The sequence below is a fragment of the Pteropus alecto genome, unplaced genomic scaffold, assembly GCF_000325575.1.
Source record: "Pteropus alecto unplaced genomic scaffold, ASM32557v1 scaffold35, whole genome shotgun sequence".
NCBI classification, from domain to species: Eukaryota; Metazoa; Chordata; class Mammalia; order Chiroptera; family Pteropodidae; genus Pteropus; species Pteropus alecto.
Genome location: NW_006437828.1, coordinates 7,122,093 through 7,146,192, shown reverse-complemented (window position 1 = coordinate 7,146,192; position 24,100 = coordinate 7,122,093). Strand labels below are relative to the sequence as shown.

Here is a 24,100-nt window from a genome sequence, read left to right as displayed (position 1 = left end):
TCAGAACAGTTATCCCAATAATTCTGTCATTGCTCAGACCATTTTTTGGAACTTTTTCTTATACAATTGGCCTGTAGAACAGTCACTAATTATAGGCAAACTAGTCTCAAAAAACTCGTACCTGGTTTTGACTAAAACCCAAGCTCAATCACCTTATTTGGCATCATGAAATTAGTCAGAGCATGTCAGCACTAGGTGAAACAGTAGAAATCATTGAGTTCAACCCCCTTCATTTCTGCTGAGGCCCAGGGAAGTTTATTGACTCTCCAAAAGGTATATGTACATAGCAAATTAGCAAATAGTTTATACCAGAAATAAACTCCCAAGTGTCCTTTGGCTGTTTATTAAAAAATCAAATCAATTTTTTACAGAACACATGAGCATGTCAGCACTAGGTGAAACAGTAGAAATCATTGAGTTCAACCCCCTTCATTTCTGCTGAGGCCCAGGGAAGTTTATTGACTCGCCAAAAGGTATATGTACATAGCAAATTAGCAAATAGTTTATACCAGAAATAAACTCCCAAGTGTCCTTTGACTGTTTATTAAAAAATCAAATCAATTTTTTACAGAACACACGAGTGCCACCATTAAAAGTATTAAAAAAAAAGAATTTGCCGCGGACTCCGCAGATCCTTTCAGAAGCAATCCAGACGTGTGTTACACAGTGACAGCATTGTTGTAATAAATGTACTATTTAAATATTATTTATTATTATAAATATATACAAAATAAGCTTATCTCTTTATAACAAATGCAAGCTCCCTTATATTTGCTTAAAAAATCAGTTAGACTTAGGCAATTAGCAACAGTAAAACCCTTTTTTACTGTTGAATTTTTCTTGTTTTCCTCATTTCCCGTGGAGAACACCTGTCACGTGCAGCACAGAGCTGCAGACAGTGTCTCCCAGGCTGAGAAGTTTGTCCTTGTGCTGTTCTGTCCGGTGAGATCGTCACTAGCCACGTGTGGCTATTTAAATTTAAATTTTACTTAAATAAAATTTAAAATGTAAAGTTCAGGTCCTCAAGTACTCAATAGCCACATTGGGCTCACGGCCACCATATTAGATGCCACCTGTGTAAACAGTGCTGTGGACACAAGACGTTATTGGCTAGTGCTGGCCTAGAATTCTTGTAGTCAGTATCCATGTTTTAATTTACTGCTTACCTCTGGAGGAGTTGGGAAGCGGTGGCGAGTTTGGGGGGAAGTATTTTAAATATTCATTTGTTCTCTAAATGTTACTAGCTATTCCGCATAGTTTAATTTAAAGAAGAAGAAGAAGAAGAAAGTTATGTTCACCCATTTTTAGAGCATGATTGTGTGTGTGGAATTCATATAGACCGTCGTGTCCCGGCTGCTGAATTTTCTTAAAGTATTCTGAAGTTACGACAGAAATTCTGTCAATGCTGCCAAAGCTATTGGCAGAAAGGTCCAGTTAATTAAAATCTCTTTGCAATGTAAGACAATGAAAGTCATGTTGAATTCATTCTTAATAGCCATTTTATTTGCAAAGACCTTAAGCTACCTGCGTACCTTCATCGATCCTGACATCCAGATGATTCTAGCATGAACGGGCCAGCCTGTAAAGACCGAGCTGCCAGCACGCTCATGTCCGAGGACGAGCCCCCTGCTCGCTGTGAGCGGTTTGAGGGCAGTGACGGGTCCTCTGTGGCTGTCGTAGCCCGTGGCACCTTGCTCGTTGTCCTGCCAGTCTTATTTGAACAAATAAATGAACGTTCGATACGGTCTGCCCTGAACATCGTTACCTTTGGGAGCAGGCTAATAGGCTGCGTGGACTGTGACTGCTTCGGGTCCTTTTTATTGTGGAATGATACACACAAAACTGCTCCCTAGGGCGAGATTTCCTGCGTGTTGGTCAGTCCTTTCGGAGAATCTGTGCTGAATGAAATTGGGGACCAACGAGCCACAGGCTCTCCCAGAGGAAGGCTGAAGTGCCGCTTATTGTTCGAACTGCAGAAATAGTAACTCCAGTTTTAAAATAAAGATGAATTAGGAAAGCTGCGAAATACCATAATAAAATTAGAGTGGGTCCAGAAAATAAATAAGCAGTGTTTAGTGTCCGTGTGTATAACATTACCTCACTGAAGCACGACAGACACATTTTGTTTTGCTTCTCCACCCGTTTGATACAAAATGACGTTTGTCAGTGAGCGGGACTGCTTTGACAGGTGTATAGGTCGGCGCGTATCTGCCGTGTGTGACTCAGCTGGAACAGCTGGGCAGTGAGCCTTTTAAACCGGTGAGAAAGTGCCAGTCTGGCGAGACCCCCCCCGCCCGCCTCTGGCGGGTCTCATTCCTTGTATAAATGCTTGAGGCACGTCTGTGACCCAGTCCAGCTCCTTTTCTGTTTGTTTGGTTTTTTTTATAAAGAATTTTTTTTTTTAATTGAATTTCTCTTCTTCCCAGCTCATTGGATGTTAAATCTGATGAAATGTGTCTGTTGCATCCTGTGGCCTGAGGTGGTCAGATGCCTTAAGGGCTGAGGGGAAAAGCCTTCTTTCTGTCCTGCAGCTTCCGGGGTTGGTCATGGAATAGTGATAATGTCTCAATTCTTCGTTTCTAGATAACCATCAACAGAGACAGTGGTAAAGACGTGAGTTCCCCCAAACACGGGAAGGAGGACCCAGACAACATGCCCCACGTGGGCGGCAACACTTGGGCTGGCGGCACAGGTTGGTAGCCCTGCCATTCCTCTGGTCAGGCGTCCTGAGCCTTCACAAGCCCGTGGAGGCGGCACAGCACCCCTGAGGGGCTTGGCGACCAGCACGCCTCTCCCGCCTCCGCCATTAGTCAGGGGGACCGTGCCCTTGCCCTCTGCCCCAGCATGACGTCAGGACATAAGAAGATGCTGGCATCTGGAGTCCCACGGACTGTGCCACCCAAGGCCACGCAGATGCTAGCAGAGTCGCTTCATCATTAGAAGGGGGGTAACATCAACTGTCTCCCAGGTTGGGGTGGGGATTAAATGAGATTATGATCATCGAGCATTGAGCACGAGACCTGGCGAGAAGAATGTAGTCATTACAAGTGTCGATCCCTTCTTTTAAACTCCGTGCCCTTGGGATCATGGCAGGAAGCTATAGAAAATTCTTTCTTGACTAACTGACTTTGAGAAGAAATGGTCCTCGTCTTCCACATCTCGGAAGTGAGTGCGCTGAGGATGCAGGGCTGAGGATGCAGGACTTGAGATAAGAGGGTAGGTCGCAGTTGGGGCCGATGGCGGGGGCCGTTCCTTCCTCTTGGCTGCTTTCCCGTGACTTCTGTCTCCGCGGCAGCTGGAGCAGACACCACCGCTGGGCCGCAGGAGCCGGGCCAGGCTGTGTGCACTGTCTGATCTTATCTCGACCGTGAGGAGTGCTGGCCCGGGCTCCGTACTTTACCCCCTCCTTAGGGATGCTCTGTGCCTTTGGCCTTGACAGCCCGGGGAGGAAATGGTTTCTGTGCTGGGACAATGCGCTATCAAGTAGGCCTGCAGACTGCTTGCCTACCCTGTTTATTCATCGAGCTTCAGCTCTGAAGAAAGGGTATTTTTAGAAACGTCCTTTGATCTGGAAATCGGTATCAAACCAGCAAGACTGAATCCATACGGAGCGCATCGTGTAACGAGCCGGCCAGACGTGGACTGCCCAGCGGCGGCCCGCACTGCAGCGGAGGGTCTGGCTTGCCCTGCACCTTAAATCTGCCGCCTCACATATCTGTCCAGACTGAAAATCCTGCTTTTGCTTCCTGCAGTCTTTATTTTTCAATTTTCAAGGCTCCTTTATTTCAGATTCTTTTTTTCTCTCGGTCATTTTTTTTTTTCCCTCGGAATTCTCTGTACTGAACTTAGCTCTGGCCCAACAAGTCATTTGAGTCCTTTGGCTTTATCAAAGCCCCTCCTTGCCTGTTCTCCACCTGCCTCTGAACTGATCTAGGATATCCACTGTTCGCTTCAAGATGATGCCTAGAAGTCTAGAACCCCCAGCAAGCATTTTCATTTAATTAGTGCAAATTTAAGGCTCTCGGAAGTGGAGGTCATGAAGAGCTGTCCTCGTGCCCACTCTACCCCGAGGGACCATGTGACTCCTGCTGACCGTCACTCACACCCACCTTCAAACAGCTGTGGGTCCTTTCCTCGAAAAATGATGTCATCTCGGCACCTAGGAAGTTTTAAGCTCTGATTCATGATCCACTCGTTCCTAAGGAGTACCACTGCCGGGAAGGGAGGCAGGTCACTTAAATAGCTTTTCTGCCTCTGTAGCTCATTGTCACTGTCCAGTTACTGGTCCCCTCTGCCTAGAGGCCATCCACGAGTGAGAGCCGGGAATTACACATCTCCAAGAAGGAATTTCCCATCTCCAAGAAGGAATTTCCCACCACAAATTTCTAAATAAGAATGAAATAAGCTGTGCTCAAATCAAAGGGTAAAAACACCATAATTAATAGGCTGTCGTCCTGGTATTTCCCAAAAGGAAATGACCTACCTGGACTTGGATAAGGGACGCAATACGTGCTGAGTTCTTGCTTTTGACTTATTACACCGATTCGGGCTCCAAGGGAGAAAATAAAAATGTAGCATAATTTAACTAAAGCCTACAAGCTTTAAAATTTTCCACTTTACGAAACTTAGAAACGACCTCCATTGTGTGACTGGAAGGTGTCTAAAAAGTAATAGTAAGGGCAGTCGCTCAGCTCTAACTTCGTGCCCAATACTGTCCTAAGCGTTTTAGCCTCATGACAGCCCCAAGGTCAGTGGTGTGAGCATCCTCATCTCGCAGAGGAGACTGAGACACAGAAGTTAAGGAGCTTTTCTCCAGGGCCCGTCAGCAGCGCGTCAGGACTGCAGCCCAGGCAGGCGGGCTCCCGGATTGCACGCAGCGCCATCCCGTACCGTGTGGCACGCGCGCGCTGCGGGGGCCCCTGCCACCCTCCCTGGGTTCTCGGTTCCCAGACTGTGTGCGAAGGAGCAAAGGAAACTGGCTCCCAGTATGTTAATCATTACAAAGCAGGGGTAATAAACCGGTAGCCCGAGGCCAAATCTTGACGGATATATATGTTCCTGAGGTCAACGTAGTGTTTTAAAATAATTTGAATTTGAATCTATTTAGACAAAGCAGATCCTCTCTAGTGAGCCAAAGTTCTCAGCACTGCTCACAATGTTACCTACCTAGCCTTCTAGGCATTAGATCTATATTTATGGCATGCACCGTTTATGCAGTATTACATAATACACACAAAGCATGTGAACTTGGATCTATATGGAAAACGGTTCTGAAGCCGGCAGTGTCTATCTGTTGTAGATTATTTAAGCCAAAAGTCGAAGTCGGTGGAATAATTGCTTTCTAATCTTGGCTAAGCCACTGATATGAAGTTGTAAGTAAGTCACTTTCCTTCTCTGTGCATCATTTCTCTCATTTGCAAAACAGATGAAACAGTACCTATCACCTAGCTGTCTTTCTTATTTTGAGGAAAAATAAGAAAACATGAGGAAAGTGTTGTTCATTTAATTAATAAATATATACTATTTATGACGGTCAAGCCACTCTTACAGGTGCAAACGTAGAGAGTTATATAAAATACGATCCATCCATCGTATAGTTGGTGAGAAAAGAAAAATAAATTTTAAAAGGTAATGAAGAGTTACAGGAATATTGATCCTTGTGAGGCAAAGTCAGGAGATTACGGGTCAACGAATTTGGTCTGAGCCTTGAATCTGGATAAGATTTGGCTGGATAGAGAAAAGGAAAAGCATCCTGAACACGGCAGGGGAGGGGGACACCCCCTGTTTCCAGAAGAAGGTCATATGAATATTTAACTATTACTTAAGTGCAATTATTATGTTCACGGGACGGCCTTTAATCCATTCGTGATCTGACTCATTCTGTGTTCCGGACTGGTAACCACCTGGCTTTTCACGGCTTCCTCGCAGGAGGAAGAGACACCGCCGGCTTGGGTGGCAAAGGGGGTCCTTACCGGCTGGACGCAGGCCACAGAGTGTACCAGGTCTCCCAGGAGGAGAAGGACGCGGTTCCCGAGGAGGTGAAGAGAGCCGCGAGGGAGATGGGCCAGAGGGCGTTTCAGCAGAGGTGAGCGGGGCCCGCATCCAGCACGGTGCCGGCCGCTGAGCCGGAAAGCACAGCGGGCCCAGGAGGCCCAGGTGTGTGCGGTTCTCCACCTCCCACAGCAGCGTGGACCACGGACGGGAATCCAGAGCCGCCCCTTCCTAAAGGCACAACTGAGTGAACTTGAACATGGCCCCTCATTCTTTCCACTCGGGCTCTTTTAAACGTCTTGATTACGCATGCCGGTGTGGAAGGTGGAACACAGCACACTGGGAGGTAAAACCGAAGATATTTCTCTTAGAGAGAAATTGAACTTCGAATCACTCGCTCTCTCCACCTCTGTTCCTGGGCCACACGGGGGCTTCAGGTACCTCTACGTGGGTCCCTTCCTGCCCTCAGGGACTTCGTGGGTCAATGTGGAGAAAGGACTAGTGCACACGCACACACACTCACACTCAGACACACCCCTGTTAAGTGCCGGAGTCCCCTGGCGTGGAGGCTGTGCAGGGAAGGGCAGGCCAAGGTTAGCTGTGCGGTGGGGCCTGAGCCCAGCTGGATCTGGGGATCCAGAAGAAATCTGGAAATCATATTCAAGGAGGAGGGCAAATCATATTCGCCTGGGGAGGGCACGGGTGAGCATGGGTTCCATGGGCGACAGCCCTGCCTCTCGGGACTAAGGGGACCGGCTGGAACAGTGCGGTGTGGGCTTGACCGGGAGGCTGGGTCAGTGAGTGGAGGAGGCCTTGAAATCGGGCTGATGCCGGCCTGTGGCTTTCAGACAGTCCCGGACCGTCCTGGGTCACTTCGATGGGGACATTAACAGATGGGAAGCCACGGGACACATCAAGAGCCATCCACACGTGTTCTTCAGCTAACAGGGAAAAGTGCCCAAGGAGCGGCACCATGTCTCTTTGGGGACCGAGGGGCTCGGCAGTGGTTTGGGATGCGGGTTTGCGTCATCGCGCCCAATGGAAGGAGCTGGGTGCAGATCAGCACCGCGGGCTCGCATGCCTGAGGTCATCCCCCCACGGAGGGCATCTGTCCGTGCATCACACGCTGTGCTTACACGTCCTGCCAGGAAACGGCGCAGCACAGTGGGGACAGACGTGCGGGTTCTCCCCGCCAGCCACACCGCGCTCCGGCCGGCCGCCGGCTTCCCGACGACCCGGATCCACTCGTCTGTCCTCACCGTGCCTGCATTTGCCCTTCTGGAGATAAGCGACTGCCCCCCCTCCACTTCTCAGAGAGGGTACGAGGACAGATAACCACTTTGGAATAAAAGCAGTTTAAACGTCTCCGGAAAGGTGACAGGCAAACTGTGATGAAAAGCCTTGTGAGAATTAGAATATCGCTCTATACCTCAGATAAACGGTATCCATTTAGGAAAAGAACCAACTAGATATGCACCATGCTCCCCTCCCCAGCTAATGAGCTTCTATTGTGGCCACAACCAAAATCTCACAAGTAAATGTCCAGCCTCCATTTTTGAGTAAGTGGACACATGGATAGATGCTCTGCCACACTAGGAGTTCGCGGGGAGGCAGAAGTAGAGAGGAACATATAATGGACCTGTCCCCCCAAGTTCAAGAAGAAAACTCAGGCCCCACTCCTAGGCCGCACCCCCAGATAGTTTTGAAGCTAATCCAAGATATCCTATATTTTCATCATAAATATTTAAGGGTATATCTCTGAAAGATAAGAACTCTTTAAAAAAGTACAAACTCACAACGCGATTATTACATTTTTTAAAAAGAAACAATTCTGCACTATCATCCAACAGTCACTTCTAAAGAGCGGTGTTGCAACCCCAGGCGTATGCAGAACAGAGCTTGCTCCCGTGAGGCTTGACAGCGCCCTGTGCTTTTCCTCCCAGTTCCCATCGGTCCCCCCATCTATGCAATTAGTCCCACGAAACCGTTTGCCTCCCCACGGACAATAAGCCCCTTGAGGGTGGAGTGCTTTGCTCCGTAACATGCCCCTGGCACCTACACCTAGCACCTGACGCATGGCGAACATTCATACTTGTCTGTGGCAAGAATAATGGACAGGTGCCTACGAGTGGTGGTGTCTCCCTCTCACACTGAATTCAGAGGCTGGCGAAAACCAGGTGACAGGCGGACCTCCCCATCCGCCTCGAGGGGTCCACCACGTTGCCTCGAGCCCGAGACCACCGACGGGTTCTAGACAAGCGAGCGTTCAGTTAGCATCCATTCACGCCTGGACTTCGCCCAAGTACTGGTTCCGTATGTCGGATCGACTAATTCAGGAGGAGTAACAGGTAGACAAGCGCAAGGTGTGCGGGAAGCAGGACAGAAACAGGGAGCCGTGAACACGCTCGAGCTAGACGCCGCGGCGCTCTGCACACGCTTCAGGCGCGTTTGAGGCCGGCACATTCTGGAAACCGCGCCCACGGCCGCCGGCGGAACCAGTCAGCCTTCCGCAGTGGATCTCAGCTCGCGTTCGTTTTCCTCCTAGCTGATCCCAAATTACAGTATTTAAGTCTGACCTATACGAAAAAGTAAGACGAGAACTAAAATTCCCAGACTCTTACGTAACAGTAAACACACCCTTTTAAGAACAGACTGCGCCCCCCAAGTGCAGAGAGCCGCACAGACGACGAGGCTGTGAAGCAGCTGCGCCCAGCAGCCTGGCCCCGGGTCACGCAGCAGAAAGTGCATCTGCGGCTGGTTTTGTGGGCTCGAGAGTGTTGGCCCTGGGAAGCTCGCCCGCGTCAGAGGCTAAAATTCCCTATTTTCTCTCCCCATTCCCTTTCAGAATTGGTTATCACTTCTGAACACCTTGTAGCTGATCTTTCTGAAAGCTGACACAGCCCCGAATATGATTTCCAGATTTCTTCATAATTAGAACAACATGTGGTGTTTTTTGAGTGCAGCTCAGTCGTGCCAGAGGTAGCCCTGTAACTAGAGCTAATTCTGATCTGTCTACAAAGACCATTCTGCTCGAGATGACTTACCAGTTGCCCGGCTCTGTGTGTGTGTGTGTGTGTGTATGTGTGTGTGTGTGTGTGTCTGTGTGTGTGTCTGTGTCTGTGTCCTCCTGCTAAGGACAATCTATGTCTACTTTTTTTTTTAATCTCCCTTCTTTGGAAAAGAGCATATTGACCTGCTAGGTGTGAAGGGGGTAGGTAGCATATCCCATGATATTCACAGTGCCCAGCGTCTGTCAGCCTTGATACTTGAGACATAACTTAATCTAATGAAAATTTATAGAGAGGCTTTAAGAGATTGCCAAGACTAGGCATAAGAGGTGTTGTTCAGTGGTCAAGTCCTAGACACACATTCGTTTCTGATCTTCAGGACAGAGAATACATTTAGAAGGCCCCTTGGCATGTCACCTCAGGAAACAACCATTCAGATATTATTTGCCTGTCAGGTATTTACCTTTTAATAGTCAGTATTTTCAAAGGCTGTGCGACAGCACTATTGAATGTCGCTGTGTGTCAGGCATCGTGCTAGGTAATGCAGATTCAGAGAAAAAAATAAGACGCGTTCCCTTCTCCCAGAGGAAAAGAAGAGAATATCGGAGTGCCAAGGCTGTGCGACAGCACTATTGAATGTCGCTGTGTCAGGCGTCGTGCTAGGTAATGCAGATTCAGAGAAAAAAACAAGACGCGTTCCCTTCTCCCAGAGGAAAAGAAGAATATCGGAGTGCTACACATGCAGTAAACGTGTTTTTCATTGAATTTTTGATTCAGTTATACTCACGTATATACACATACACACGTGCATTTGTGCGCACCACCTCTCAGTGTCTTAAAGCGTATTTCTTATTATGGAAAATAAAGTTTGAAAACATTATGATCGAGGGAAACAAACGTATCTATTAAAGCGATCACGTGTATAGGTTCTATAGTAGATATCTGTTGAAGACATGTGAAAGGGAATGATTATCAGAGAGATCGAGCAGGACTGTAGGAGGTGGCCTTCGAGCTGGGTCTTGAAACCTGAGCTGGCGGTAGCTAACCCAGCCAGCCGGGTGGCATGGCAGGGGTTGCCCACCGCCCCATGAGAGTCTGTGCCTAACTTTATGTGATGCCGGTGAGTACTCTGCCCTGTGCTGGACGGATTCTTTCCAGTGCCTGGCCTGCCAGGGCGGAATAGAGACCATTCATTCTCATTTCAGCCCAAGGTGATAATAATATACCCTAGATAAGAGTCTCAGCTATACACCTGGACCCATACCTCCGACAATCCACGCGTGCATAGCGCGTACACACACACATGCAGCAGCTTAGAAGGCCAGACTGTGGTCAGGCTTTTGGGATCTGTGTTAGTTATTCCCTGTCCCAGAATCAACACCCTTTACATTTATAGAAATTTATAGAAATGCGTGATGACATTAGTGTTATAAATATGACACTGTAAAACCCAAGGTAAGATACCTCCGACAATCCACGCGTGCATAGCGCGTACACACACACATGCAGCAGCTTAGAAGGCCAGACTGTGGTCAGGCTTTTGGGATCTGTGTTAGTTATTCCCTGTCCCAGTATCAACACCTTTTACATTTATAGAAATTTATAGAAATGTGTGATGACATTAGTGTTATAAATATGACACTGTAAAACCCAAGGTAGGTTCACTCAGCGAATGAACCTTCTATATATGATTAGTTTAAGATGCTGCATTTTAAATGATTCTGAGTGTCTTATTTTTATTTCAGTCATTCATTCCAATTTATTTTTGAGCACCTATTATATGCTAGGTACATGCTGGGCACTGTACGTATACAGATGAGAAAGACTCAGTCCTTAACCTAAAGCAGCATAGAGCCTGCCTGGCGAGACAGGAGGCTGTAGCACAGGTAGTTACTGTCCTTCTAGAGATAAGCGTGAAATGATAGGGAGCGCAGAAGACAGACCTCAGGAATCAGAGCAGGCTTCCTAGAGGAGGTGGTCATTGACTTGAGTCTTGAAGAGTAAGAGGGGCTTAGCAGGCAAAGAGGCAGGGAGGGGACATCCCCGTGTAGGGGAGAAGCCTGCGCGAGAGCCCCAAGGTACAGCCACACAATGTGTTTTGGGGGCCTCGAGTACACTGGCGGGGGCCACGGCAGACACAAACGATGAAAAACGACCAAAGGGAGCACCGTACTGGGAAGAGGGAATTTCAAAGCCACGATGGTATTAAAACACAGTCAGCGATTTCAGAAAACCCTTGTACTTTACATAGCAACACATTACATTACATTCTTTGGGCCTGGAGTATTATCTTGGTCAAGAAATACATGTCCTTGGTCTTAAAAAGCAACCCATGGGGACTCTTCTAGGAAGCTGCCACACGAACTGACCAGCTGCCAACTTCGAGATGCATCTTTGGGGTACAGCAGCGGTGCGAGAGCCAGTCGCGCACGTGTCTTTCTAACTCAGTGCTCAGCGAACCCTCGATTGGCAGCTTGAACTCCATCACGGCGGGGTATTGACTCCACAGAAATCAGCAAACACTACCCGTCAGGGCTTCCTTTTCCAGTCCCTCAATGGTTAATGGCACCTCATTAACCGTTTACCAGCGCGCTCCTGGGCATCCCCTCCTTTGCAAGGTATCCCCTGGCTGGAGATACGACCCTGCCTTTTCTCCTCAGAGGCAACCTGGCTTACCAAGGTGTTTGCTGCAGTTCTAGCAGCAGGTGAAGGGGACTGAAAGACCCACGTGTGCATGATTTCAGCTGTCCTCTCTTTTGCCCCCTTCGATTTCAGGCTAAAGGAGATCCAAATGAGTGAATACGATGCCCGTACCTATGAAAGGTTCTCAGGTGCTGTTCGAAGACAGGTGCATGCCCTCCGAATCATCCTGGATAATTTACAGGTAATCCTCCCACTGATGGACCAAGAAAACAATCTGGGTCCAAAGCTGGACCCATCCCAAAACTACAGGAGAAAGTTATCCGAACCCTAATCAGCCAGCCAGAAAAATTAATCCATGGCAAACTGTGGATCACTTTGTGGCTTTCTTAGTTGAGTTCTCCAGGGAAAAATATTTTACCTCACCGTTCCTCCTGGCCAGGAAGCAGTAATTGGACTAGCAACCCTGGAAGACACCATACATCCCGATTCCCCACATGTAAAATCTGTGAGCCACCCACCACCACTAGAAATTCACGAATAGAATCCTCTTCCTAGAAACCATTCTGCTGTCACTGACTCTGGAGAGCCTGAGGAGCGTTTGGGGTCATCCAGGCTGTGTGTCGTCTGTGCCCCACCTTCTCCTTCTCCTGCCCTCCCCCAGACCCTACATTGCCTACCCTTTTGCAGTTTCGTAGACTGGTTGTCTTCAAACCAGTTAGTATTGCTGTTGCCCCTAAAAATATCGATTAAGATGTTTTTAATATTTCCTGAGCAAAGACTTATTATTTGGAGATGTTACATTTGAAATCGTGTTCTGGCCAATTTGCAGAGGTAACTAAGGAAGGCCTAGGTATTCTGTAAAATTGCAAATGATAAAGATTATTTTGCAGAGAGAGAGGGGTGGGGGGGAGCGCGCGCAGCCTTGTTCCAGGGGAGACGGGACGGGGGTCACAGCCAGGCTGTGACGTGCTCCTCCACTCCGCTCTGGAATCTTCAGTGTCCTTTCCACAAAGCTTTTGTTTGATTACCTTCAGTGATAACCGCTTCCTCTTTGGTTCTTGTTTGTAATCGTTCTTTGGGAGCGAAGGGAGCTTTTTGTTATTTGCTAATTGTTAGGAGTAAGAAGTACTGTGATGCAGTTTTAATCAACAATCTTAACCCGGCACCCTGAGAAAGCCTCATTTTAAAAACCTCTAAACCACATCAGGAAATTAGGAAAAGTTCTGTCATTTCTAAGGGGAAAGATCTTTATAATGATAAACTAAATTCCTACTTTCACATTCTGGGGACTATAAAAATTAAGTCATGTGCTCCTTTAAAAAATCCACATACAGTTATTTAGAACAAAACAGCATAAGATTTCATATCAACTGGGCGAACAACGTAAACGTGAACAGTCGAATGGTTGGATTTTCTTCCGTAGTCGCTCACTTAACAGGTGCTCGTTGCTGTGAGCACTGAGGGCAGCTGCTGGGTGGGCTCTGAGCTCCACGGCAAGACGACAGATGAATGAAGCCGAAATGCGTGCTCGTGGGAGACGAGGGTCATGGGGGACAGTGCTCGTAAGAAGACTGAAGAATGAGAACGGTTCGGTCATTCATTCCTAAGTTCTTGATGCACACCAGCCATTAGGGATAGAAAAGTCAAGCGTAGTCCCGCCCCTCAAGGAAGGGACTCGAGAAAGGCAAACCAGCAAGCAGCGTCCCGGGTTCTGCAGAGAAGGATGCGCACGAAGGAGGAAGGGCTTCGCGGAGGGCGCCGTGCGCGACTTCACTCTCGAAAGATGCTCGGGATTTTCCCAGGTGCTCGAGGAGTCAGGACATTCCAGACGTAGGAGACGGCGTGCACAGGCGCAGGCTGTTCGGAGTGACCGAGGCGAGCACCTCCGCGTGGGAGGCGATGGACAGGGAGGAGGCTGGCAGAGTGGCAGGGACCAGATCACCAACAGCCCCGGAGGCCGCGAGGACATGCAAACAACACCACGTGTTCCCAGTGGACACACAGGCCAGTAGAGGATTCGCAGCACCAGAACGGGTACGAGAATACATGTTTAACTAAGGGGTTCAGAATCCTCATCCGGTATCAATGAATGTCTTGATTGGTATTTACTGGGCACCATGCTATAGTTAGTTACTTTTACAAACATCATCACATTTAAGCCTCAGATCAACCCTTTTAAATGAATGGTTAGATTTACAAGATCAGCTGAAGGAAGAAAAGTAAGACCTCCCTCCGACTGCGACCTCTTCCAGGAGGACGCAGAGCGAGACTGGGTTCAAACAAGACTGAGCTCTCAGGAGTGACCGTCGTGCTAAACGCCACGGCGATGGGACCGGGATTGGGAAAGTGTCAGCTTTCAAAGAGAGACATGAAAGAAAACTGGGAAAGAAAAGAACAAATAAGATTAAATAGATGGGGAACAAGAAGTTGGCACTTATAAAAAAAAAATCTATGAAGGGATTGGGGTTAATAACTTTCTACATAGCCTCAAATAGAGTAAGTATTTCAGGAAGGTTTTTATTCCTTTCTTCCCTAGAAATCTGAAAAAGAAAAATGTGGCTTAAATAATACCGAGAGTTTTAAGATATAAGAAAGGGAACGAAGTGATTTAATCCTTGCGAGAGTGCCTGAAAGGGATGTAGAACTTCCATCTCTACAAATTTTTACACATAAAACCAGCATTTCAATCATCGCAAGCATTTATCGAGCAATTCCCACGGGCCAGGCCTTACCCATCAGCATCGTCGTCAAGATCTCCGTCGTCATCGTCGTCGTCATCGTCGCTTATTGGCTAACAGTGCCAGCTCTGGAGCCAGACAGCCTGGGTTCTGCAGAATGGAAATGACAGAGAATCGGGCAGTTAGGAAGATTAACTCAGACGACACATATCAACTATTTAAAACAGTGCCTCTCATGCGGCATTCTCTGCAGAAGAGTTAGCTTCATCATTCCCTTCGCTGCGTTTGCTAGTCTTCATCAGCCGGGGCTGCGCGCCAGGCACCCAGACCAGCACTTTACCTTCATTGTGCTACGTAACCATTAAAATACCAGTAAGTTTCTCTCCGTACAGTAGATAAGGGAACTGAAACATATAAGTTGTCTTAATTCTCACAATGTCATGAAATATATTTTGTTCCTGCTTTATAATAAGGGAACTGAAGATTAGAAAGATGACATAACTTATCCTGGGCCAGGTGGCTTGTCAGACCAAAGCTCAGATCCTTATGATCTGCTAGGTCTCCGTTGTCTTCCAACTCTACGATTCAATAAAAAGTATAATTCTTGCAAAGACCCATAAAACATTTTACAGCATTATCTAGATTCCAACACAGCGTCATCAGGAGTTTTTATTTTTACTTTTAATCCACAGGGGTGTTATGCTCAGGTGGGCCATCTAGTCTTCAGTTTACAGAGATGGCACAAGTTAAAAACACAGCTGGTCAGGATGGACAGGGCCTCATGTGGAATATGAGCCTTCAGACCGTCGCCACAGTGAGGTTTGGATTTGGTCCCCACTCGCCATCTTCTGCCAGTCCGGTGCGTCTCCGATTAACGAGTAACTTCCAGCTGTTTTGAGGCAGCTGCATCGTCCTGGTAACCACGGGCGTCTCCTTGGTGAACAGCACAAAGTCTGGCCAGGAACTAGCAGATCATCACTTGAGGTGACTTTCCAAAGCACAGCCTCAGGCCCACGCATTGATCCCGGGGTAGCTGGCCTGAGATGTGAGGAACAGGAAATGGTGCCGCGAGCGCCTCTGTGGTAGCACATGTCACGCACGTCATTCACAGGCTCCCACCAGTGCCCCCCCTTCGCTTCATGATCGGATTCTGGACCACGGGCGTCGTACCCCGGTTATGGGCTTTTTATGAATCTGAAGCAAGAATTTTCTCATTGGAAAAGTGGAGTCTATATAATAACTTCAGTTCTACTTGGTTCAGAATCTGAATCTCTGATCCCAGCATTCCCTGGCAGAAGAAAATATTCGTTCCTACAAAAAAGCCGCTGATTTTAATCATACCTTCTCTCCAGTGTTTTTCAGATCTGCAATCAGTAATGTCAGCCTCGGGCTAAACTAAATTAGCCTTCCTCTGATTGCTTTGGCTAGCACGATAGCTCCACGAACCGACAATTATTTCTTTTTTTTTTTTTCCTTGAGTGCTTCAAAATGAGCTCGTATTCAGATAAAAGGTGTTTGTGAACACTGCCGTGTGACACACACTGTGCTTGGCAGTGAGGGCGCAGAGACCTCCAGAAGGTGATAGCCTTGAGGGGCGGGGGGGACAGACACCTGAGGGCATCGTTTCAGTTCACATGGGGGGTGGCTAGGCAGGGGACACACAGAATGCAGGGGACGTCCAGGGAGAAGGGCGTCTAATATCGATTTTGAAGGAAAGGCTTTGTGAGCTGAGGCTGGACGGACACACGAGTATCAACCAGACAGAGAAGAGTGAAAACAGTGCCCCAGTGGACGCAGCCCAGACAAAGGCACGGCACTAGTCCCAGGTGTGACCTGAGAGCCCCTCTCACGTGTGACCCTCAAACAAGGACTTGAGGCTGAGAGGCCGGCGGGTGCCAGGCGAAGACCTTCACCTTGATGCTGAGCACTTTGCCCATCCGTAAAGAATGAAAAGCATTTCCCCCTTTCTTGAATATTCTGCCTCAGGGGTCTCGCCTTCAACCACTAACCTAGGGAAGCAGACACATGTCGCGCTGTAGCAGAAGACACAGACTGGCGACTGCCACAGAAAGGTGTTAAAGAAAGTGCTCTGCTTACGTAGACAGATGTGCAGACAAGTTCAAAGCGGGACGGTTAGGGGAAAACTCACAGAGGAAGCGTCGTTTGATCTGGACCATGAAGGGCGAGCTCGGTTGCGATTAATGACCGTTCTCAGGATGAGGGTGGAGGGATGCTCCTAAGCAGAGCCTCTCCGTCCCTCTGTGGAGAGGGGCCAGGTTTCTTTCGATTGATCATGGACCAATACTTTAATAAAATAAAGTAGAAATGAATTGCTGAAAAAAAGGATATAAAAATAACATACAGAATACAAGCCCATATTATTTAATATCCGATGCGACAGGCATAAAATGCTTTCGTGAAATGGCCCTGCAAGTTTCCACATGCTTACTGTCAATTTCTGTTACTTCTCTCGCCGTGGACGAGGGCAGTGTGTACAGCTCTCGTGTAGACAGGAGAAACCTCTCAGCCGAGGGCCGAGGCTGAGTCCAGGGCCGTCTGGAGAACGGCAGACGGTCCGAGTGGCGAGTTGGGAGCGCTGCGGTGGGCTCGGGGGCCACGGCTGGTGGAGAGAAGGCAGAGCCCAGGGCCCAGAGCGCGTGCCACGTCCAGGGAGGAGAGATGTGGCTGGAAAGGGGAGCCATGCGGCCGTGTCTTCCTCAGGAAGCTTCATGTCCCCGGAGGAGACAGTGTCAAAGAAGAGAGAAATGAAAGCCGGGAAATCCCATCACAGAACCGCTTCGCTCATTCACGCGGGAGTGATGGGAACCCAGGCAGGGGCGCTCTCGATGGCAGTGTCTGGAAGGGTGGGACCGTTTGCAGGTCGGACAAGAAGACAGTGACTGATTGAACGTGGGGTGGGGGGGATGCTGAGGTTTTTCAGCCCTAGAGGCCAGAACCAGGACACGCAGGAGAGGAGAGGCTGGTGGACAAGGCAGATGCTGGGTAGGGGTGTTGTTCTGTTTTCTCACTACTGGGACACCCGCGTGAAAATGTCGAGCACGCTGTTTGAGGAACGTAAGACGTGAGCCTGGAGTTCAGGAGCGAGGTTAGGGCCGGATAGGACTGCACAGCTCTGTAGAGACCTATGTCTGTGCTTGATGGCCCTCGGTACAGAGGGACAGCCAAAGCCAGGACAGCCGTGTTGACGAACGCGACAGCACAGAGCAGAGAGAGGACAGGCGAGGACTGCCACGTCGTGCGACATCTGCATTTCGGGGGAAAGCAGTGAGATGCCGGTTACTCTTCCTTAGCGCTTAAAGGGCTCATCACTCGGCACATGGCGTCAGTGGCCATGAGCGGACAACTTCAGCCGAGTTCAGCCTAGAAATACAGTCCCGACTTGCAGTCTGCGTGAGCACAGGCACCTAACTCAATCTTTGCCGAATGACCATGAAAATGATCAAAATAGGGAAAAGCTAGGAACAGTGAAAACCTCACATGACGGTAGAAATTAGGGAAGAAGGCTAGCAACGTGCAAGAAGCTTTGAAGAGCTTTTGCTCAAGATGGTGTGATGAGGCCGCCGTGAATGAGGGTACCCCGGACAACTCGAAAACCTTCCTAAGAAATAGCGTTACCGGCGAGTCAGTGCGTGAGACCCACAGAACCCCAACATCCCTGACTTGGAGAGGCCGGGAGTAGAAGAGAAAGTCGGGGAGCTGGCGTCCAGTCACTGCCGAGCAGCGGCAGCCGAAAGCAGCAGCCCTGGCGAGGCTGGGGCGGGGGGTCCGGGGTTTAGGCTGTGGCTACAATAAGCAGAGAGCGGGAAGGGGAGCGACACCAGGAAGGAGCCAGACCAGCCCCAGCTCACACTCGGCTTGAGGACGAGATCAAACAAGTGCCACACGGCCCCTGTGCGATGGCTTTTCCCAACAAAATAAGAAACGATGTGGAGGAGACGTTCTCATGCTGTGACGGTCTACACTTCCAGCTCCTTCCCAGCCGAGTCTTGGCTGGTTAGTGTAGGTTTATTTCAGCTACTAACGCCAGTTTAGAATCTTCGAGGAGAATTCTAGGAACAAAGCGGAGAGTCAGTGCGACCAAAGAGAACTCATCGAGCCTGTTCCTGAACGATTTTGTGCGACCATTTTATCATTCAAGAATAGGGACACCGAGAAACGAAGTAAGATGGGATCTATGAAATCATTCTGCAGCCGGGCAGGCTAACAAGCATTCAAGATGAAGAGGAGGAAGAGGCTGCGGGGCCAGAACAGTTTCGTCAGAAAACACCAGATGTTTAGAAAACATCTGCTTCGTGTTCTCAAAATTCAAAGAAATTTGAAGTATGCGAAATAAGACATGAGATTAAAAGGAGTTGGCTAAGAAGCAAGCAGAAATAAGAAGGAAGAAGAACGCAATAAGGAGAGATGATAAGAAACCTAAAAATGCAGTGCCCAAACTGAAATCTGCGTTAAAAAGTAGAAAGACTAGATCCATTCCAGTCTTAAACCTGAGTACTAATGCGAATGGAAAACTGGAATTGTTATTCCAGACTGTAGAGGAAGCCAAGAGGTAAAAACCATGAGAAAGCCGATCGATCCTAACAGAGCAGAGCTGACATAGAGCCGCGAGCCCTCCCAGCAGGCAGAGCCGTACTTGGCATGTGGTGAGGTCGGAGCACGTGTCTGCCGAATGAACCAGTGATCCTCCCAAAGAGGCCACCAGAAACGACGCATCGACCATAATCAAACAACCGAAGTCTTAGCAAAAGAAAAGTGTACTGGGCTAAAGACAGGCCTAAGTCTATGGATCGAAAGAACTCTGCTGGTTACCAAGCAAAATTAACGGAAAGACGTAAGTACTTCACCACAGCCTCGTGAAATTTTAACATTTCAAAAACAAAGAAAACATCCAAGTTATTTGTTAACCTGAAAGCATATGGAAGACAAATCATTTCCTAATGCCCTCATACATTTCAATCCAAGCACTCTATACTATAAGAAACAAGTTTCTTTTTAAACCTTCAAAACTCAAATTCTTTTTTTTTTTTTTTTTGGAGGTGGGGGCAGGGGGCGTTATGACCCAAGAATTCTATACCTAGCCACAGTACAAAGGTGACAAAAAGACATTTTCACATATTCAGACACTAAAAATATATGTCACGTAAGTACCCCTATTGAAAATAACTTTGAAGTAAATATGTATACACGATATGCACACATATACACATGTATACACATAGGTATAAATATTCCAGTCAATTAAGAGAGGAATCGAAATTCCTTAAAAAGGGAAATTTGTGGTATAAAAGGATTAGCAATGAGTACTGGAAGCAGTTAAACACAGAATCAGGTCTAAATGTGGCAAATCTGTTTAAAAGAAAACTCAATTATCAAGAATAATGCTTTTAAGAATACACACTATAAAAATAGTGAATTTGATAATACTAAACAGAGCCTAAATTCTCATATTATCTCAAAAATTAAACAGAAATTAAGAAATAGAAATAGAAGAAAGCAAAAACTGTGAGAATTTATATTACATATGAAAGAGACAAATACTATTTTATTCCCAAAAATAATTAGAGAAATAATAATCGAATCAGGCTTTTTAAAAGCTTCATCATGCCAGTATTTTTAAGTGTATTTCTTGCCCATGCGTCGTTTTTTTTATAAAGATGCCTTCGATTACTGTGCGGGAAAAGGAGAATCGGGGGTCCGGGGCTGAAGCAGGGAGTCCAGTTAGGATGCTGCTGCAGCGTCCAGGTGAGAGAGGATGACGGCTGGACCAGGGGTGGGCGTGGAGATGGGCGGGAAGAGACGGTCAGATACTCCCGGAAATTAGGAGAATTTGCCAGTGGACCAGGCGTGAGACGTAAGAGAAGGCGAAGTCAAAGCAGACTCCTGGGTGTGGGATTTTGCCGATGCCTTTTACTGAGCCGGGAAGGAGCTGGGGACAGTGGTGGGGGACAGGGGGCAGGGACAGTGCGGAGCTGGGGCTCGGCTTTGAACTGTTAAGTTTAAGGTGCCTATTCTGTCTGCACACTGATATCTGCAGTCCCAGCTCCTTTGAAGTACAAAATACTTAATTCTTGAAGGAAAGACATGAAATCGTTTTTGTTCATGAAAACCAAATATAAAATGACAATAAATTGTCACCCAAAGTAATAATTTTGTTCCACATCAGCATCCAAGAATACAAACTCTTCTAACGAGAATCGTCTTTGTTAAACACATGAATCCCTGTTTTCTCCCTTGCAATGAGGAGCAATTCTTTAAAATAAGAAGCAATTCTTTAAAATAAGAAGATCGGTATCTTCTTTTTTCTTGGAAATACTGTGTTACCATTTAAGCAGCTAGCAACCTAACAGGTACTTAGTAAAATATTTTTACTATGTCAAAATATTGAGAACTACAAAGAAAAAAACTTTTTTTGTTTCTATCGATTTATACTTTGTTATTTTACAAACATTGTATGAAAATTTACCTTCACCTAGCATATCTTTTTTGTTTGAACGGTACAGATTAAAAGCATAAAAAGTATACATTGAACATGGAGAAATGTTAAAATAATGGAGCTAATGTCTAACAAAAAATCACTGCTCGCATTTATGCATCCACCCAGCAAGTATTTATTGATGATCAACTATATGCTTTATTCTGTAGAATGTATATTTTCTGGGAAAAAAAAAAAAAAAGAACGCTATTTACATCTTTCTAATCTCTTCATTAAGGAAATTCTGAAAGAATAATCGAAAATGGGCTTGCTTGTTGGGTTTACAGTGAAGGAAGTCTGGATTGACCAGAACCCGAATAAATGGAGACTTCAGAGTAATCAGAACAGTTTCAGTGCTGGCATCACAAGGCCAAGAGTCACAAACCACGAGATACTTGGTTTTTGTCTAATTTATTCCTCCTGATGTCCTCATTGCTACAGATTGTGTGTGTGCGCACACATGTGTGTGTGTGTGTGCATGTGCATATGAGTGCTTTCTGGTTAACCAATTATTTCCCAGAAAATGAATTAACCAGAATACGTCAGCCTCTGAGCATTTCAATTAGTGTTCTTTCCATGAAAGTAATAAAACTATATTTCTTTTTTAGAAAGCCCTTAACATAGATCTTTTATGAGTGAAACTTAGCTTTTTATATAATGAATTCTCTTCAGTATGAACTGATTGTATAATACAAAACAGACGAACAAACTTATAAGAATACTTTATGCAGTGGGAATATCCGATAAAGAACATGTTTGGCCCTTTGTTATAAATAAAAACATGTATTTGAACACAGTAGGAACTTACTGTTTAAAGAAGTATTTCAAGGAGTTTCATGAAACACATAGTCCAGAATAAAAGTGTTTCTATTCCAACTCTCGGCAAATCTTTAAAGGACTCCTCCCCCAGCAGCTCATTGTCTCCAAGAGCACCCATCCTGTTTTGAGTTCCCAAGTGTTAGTGGGCTGGCTAGATGGCAGATAATAAATTATCTGTTCATATTTATCTGCAAGTTACATATTTGAAAACTAACAAACAGTGCTACTATTATAAAATTGTCCTTGTGCCCAGTCGTTCTGGATGAAAAGGCTAGTACATACTTTCACTTCTCAAAAACAAAAACTACTGTTTCATGTTCCTGAAAATATCACTGATAAGCAGAACCAAAAGTAATTCACTTATCCACAAACGAAAGTACAAAGGAAGGGAATATACTATATGCCCTCCAGAGTGGCTAAATTTAAAAAAAGAAGAGGAAGAAGAAGCTGTCAGCATCCAGTCATGGTGGGAATATAAGCAGAGGATCCTCATACACCATTCATGGGAATGTAAATTGCAGGAAAAAAAAAACAAACCACTATCTACGAAAGCTGATCATAGCCAGGATTTCCACCCGACAGAAATACATGCGTATCTGCTCCAAAGGACATGTTCGGGAACACTCATGGTGGCATTATTCATAATAGCCCCACACTGGAAACAGCACGATTATAGAATAGATAAAGAAATTGTGACAAGATCACATGACTAAATATTGTTACCACAGTAGAGGAGAATGAGCAACATAGGTAAGTCTCCCAGGAAGAAGTCAGACACAAAAGAGTACCTATTGTATGAGTCCATTTTTATGAAGTTCAGAAACAGACAAACTTCATCTGTGGTGACAGAAGACAGACCAGGAGCTTACCTTTGGCTGGGGGACAGTCAAGTCCCTGGGGGGCTGGGGAGGGGTGGACTGCAAGGGATGTGTTCATGTTTAACGATCACTGAGCTCTGCATTTAAGATTTATGTACTTTCTTAACAAGTATGTGATATGGGAAAAGTTGGCCAAAACAAACAAAATAAGAAGAAAAAGGTAACAGATTTATTGGGAAAAGCATATCCCTTCCCTTACTGTCACCCCAAATTCTACTAAATCCTTTTCTTTTATGGCACATTTAACGGAAACCGTCTTCAGCTAGAGAATGCCTTAAGGGATGATGATCATATATAGGAAAAGAAGCAACATCGGCACAGGAGAATTAAGACCTAAAATCTCTTAAGTTCTCACATGATGGGGAATCCAGAGACAGCAGACAAATGTGACATACTAAGGGAAGAGTAAGTATTTCATAATTCTATAACTTCCTCACCAAAGGCAGTAATAGGTCCCCTAAAAAGAACCCCCTTTTATCATCTTTACTAATTATGAGCATGTACACCAAAAAAAGAACGCTGCCGTGCTGTGGGCTGCCTGTCTCCCACAGACCTGCCCTGGGTCATGGCCCTTTCGCTCTCTGACTCCTCCCCTTCCCCCTCAGGAGCCCCAAAGCCACACCCCCTGGAATTCCTTTGTTTTGCCTTTAGCGTCTGATCTGGAATTGATATCAATACGGCAAGATTTTACAAACCTCTCATAAGGAGTTCGCATTTGTTCCCTTTATGATCCCGAACGGCTGCTTTGTAATAAATTAGCTTTGAAAGTGAACTTAGCTGACCGGTGAGATTTCTGTGTCGCAAGTCTACTAAAGGAAATTAAAGAAAAAATTCTCCTAGTAAACGATAAATGTACTAGGGTAGTTTAGTCAAATACAGGCATATCTAAATAACAAACCGTAATTACTCAAGATTGCTTAATTACAGGGATCTTTATAAATATATTCAGAGGATAATCCACTAAATCATTATCCTCCTATCTGATTGGCATAAAGCATGCAATTGTGGTATTCTTTGGCAATCTTAAATTTAAATCTTAGGAGTATAAAATAGCATAATGGAATGCTTTCCTGGATATGACGTTTAGTACATTGTATCACTTTTGTTATGGTAATGTGGTCATTTGTTTCTTTGGTTGTACTTATGTCTGTAGGCTTATTAAAATTTTAAGTACTCTTCAAAAATATATATCCATACCATAAGCATTCATCTGTTGATATAGTGAACGCTATTAAAAATTCTAATATCCTGAATGCTTCTAGAATAATTGTACTTAATATTTCTTAGATCTGGCTCTGTCCCAGTTTGGAGAACCACATGCATTGCTGGGAGCCTCAGACAGATGGTTAGGAGATTTTAGCATCCTCAAAACTCCAGACAATGAAGTGAAAGGTTTTTATCAAGTTACATGTCTGCTGGATCTGAGATGTTTTGTGCTCTCTTTTGAATATTGATGTTTGGGCAGAAAGATGGTGAAGTTGGGGAAAGTGAAGGCTGATTTCCTGTAACTAATTACCTACCCAAGTTTCTCAAAATGCTTAACGTCAATAGCAAACCAGCTGAAAACAAACTGCATTAAGACTAATGTCA

At 46.1% G+C, this 24,100-nt stretch overlaps 1 protein-coding gene across 1 annotated transcript in view; it reads left to right on the top strand.

Annotated features, from left to right (window-relative positions):
- The window catches only part of VWA8 (von Willebrand factor A domain containing 8), a 258,042-nt gene that overhangs the window by 210,320 nt on the left and 23,622 nt on the right, over positions 1–24,100 (top strand). The window contains exons 38-40 of the mRNA XM_025049015.1: positions 2,584–2,692; positions 5,929–6,085; positions 11,775–11,883. Coding sequence (XP_024904783.1) covers positions 2,584–2,692; positions 5,929–6,085; positions 11,775–11,883 — 375 coding nt within the window. The remainder of the gene's footprint in view (positions 1–2,583; positions 2,693–5,928; positions 6,086–11,774; positions 11,884–24,100) is intronic.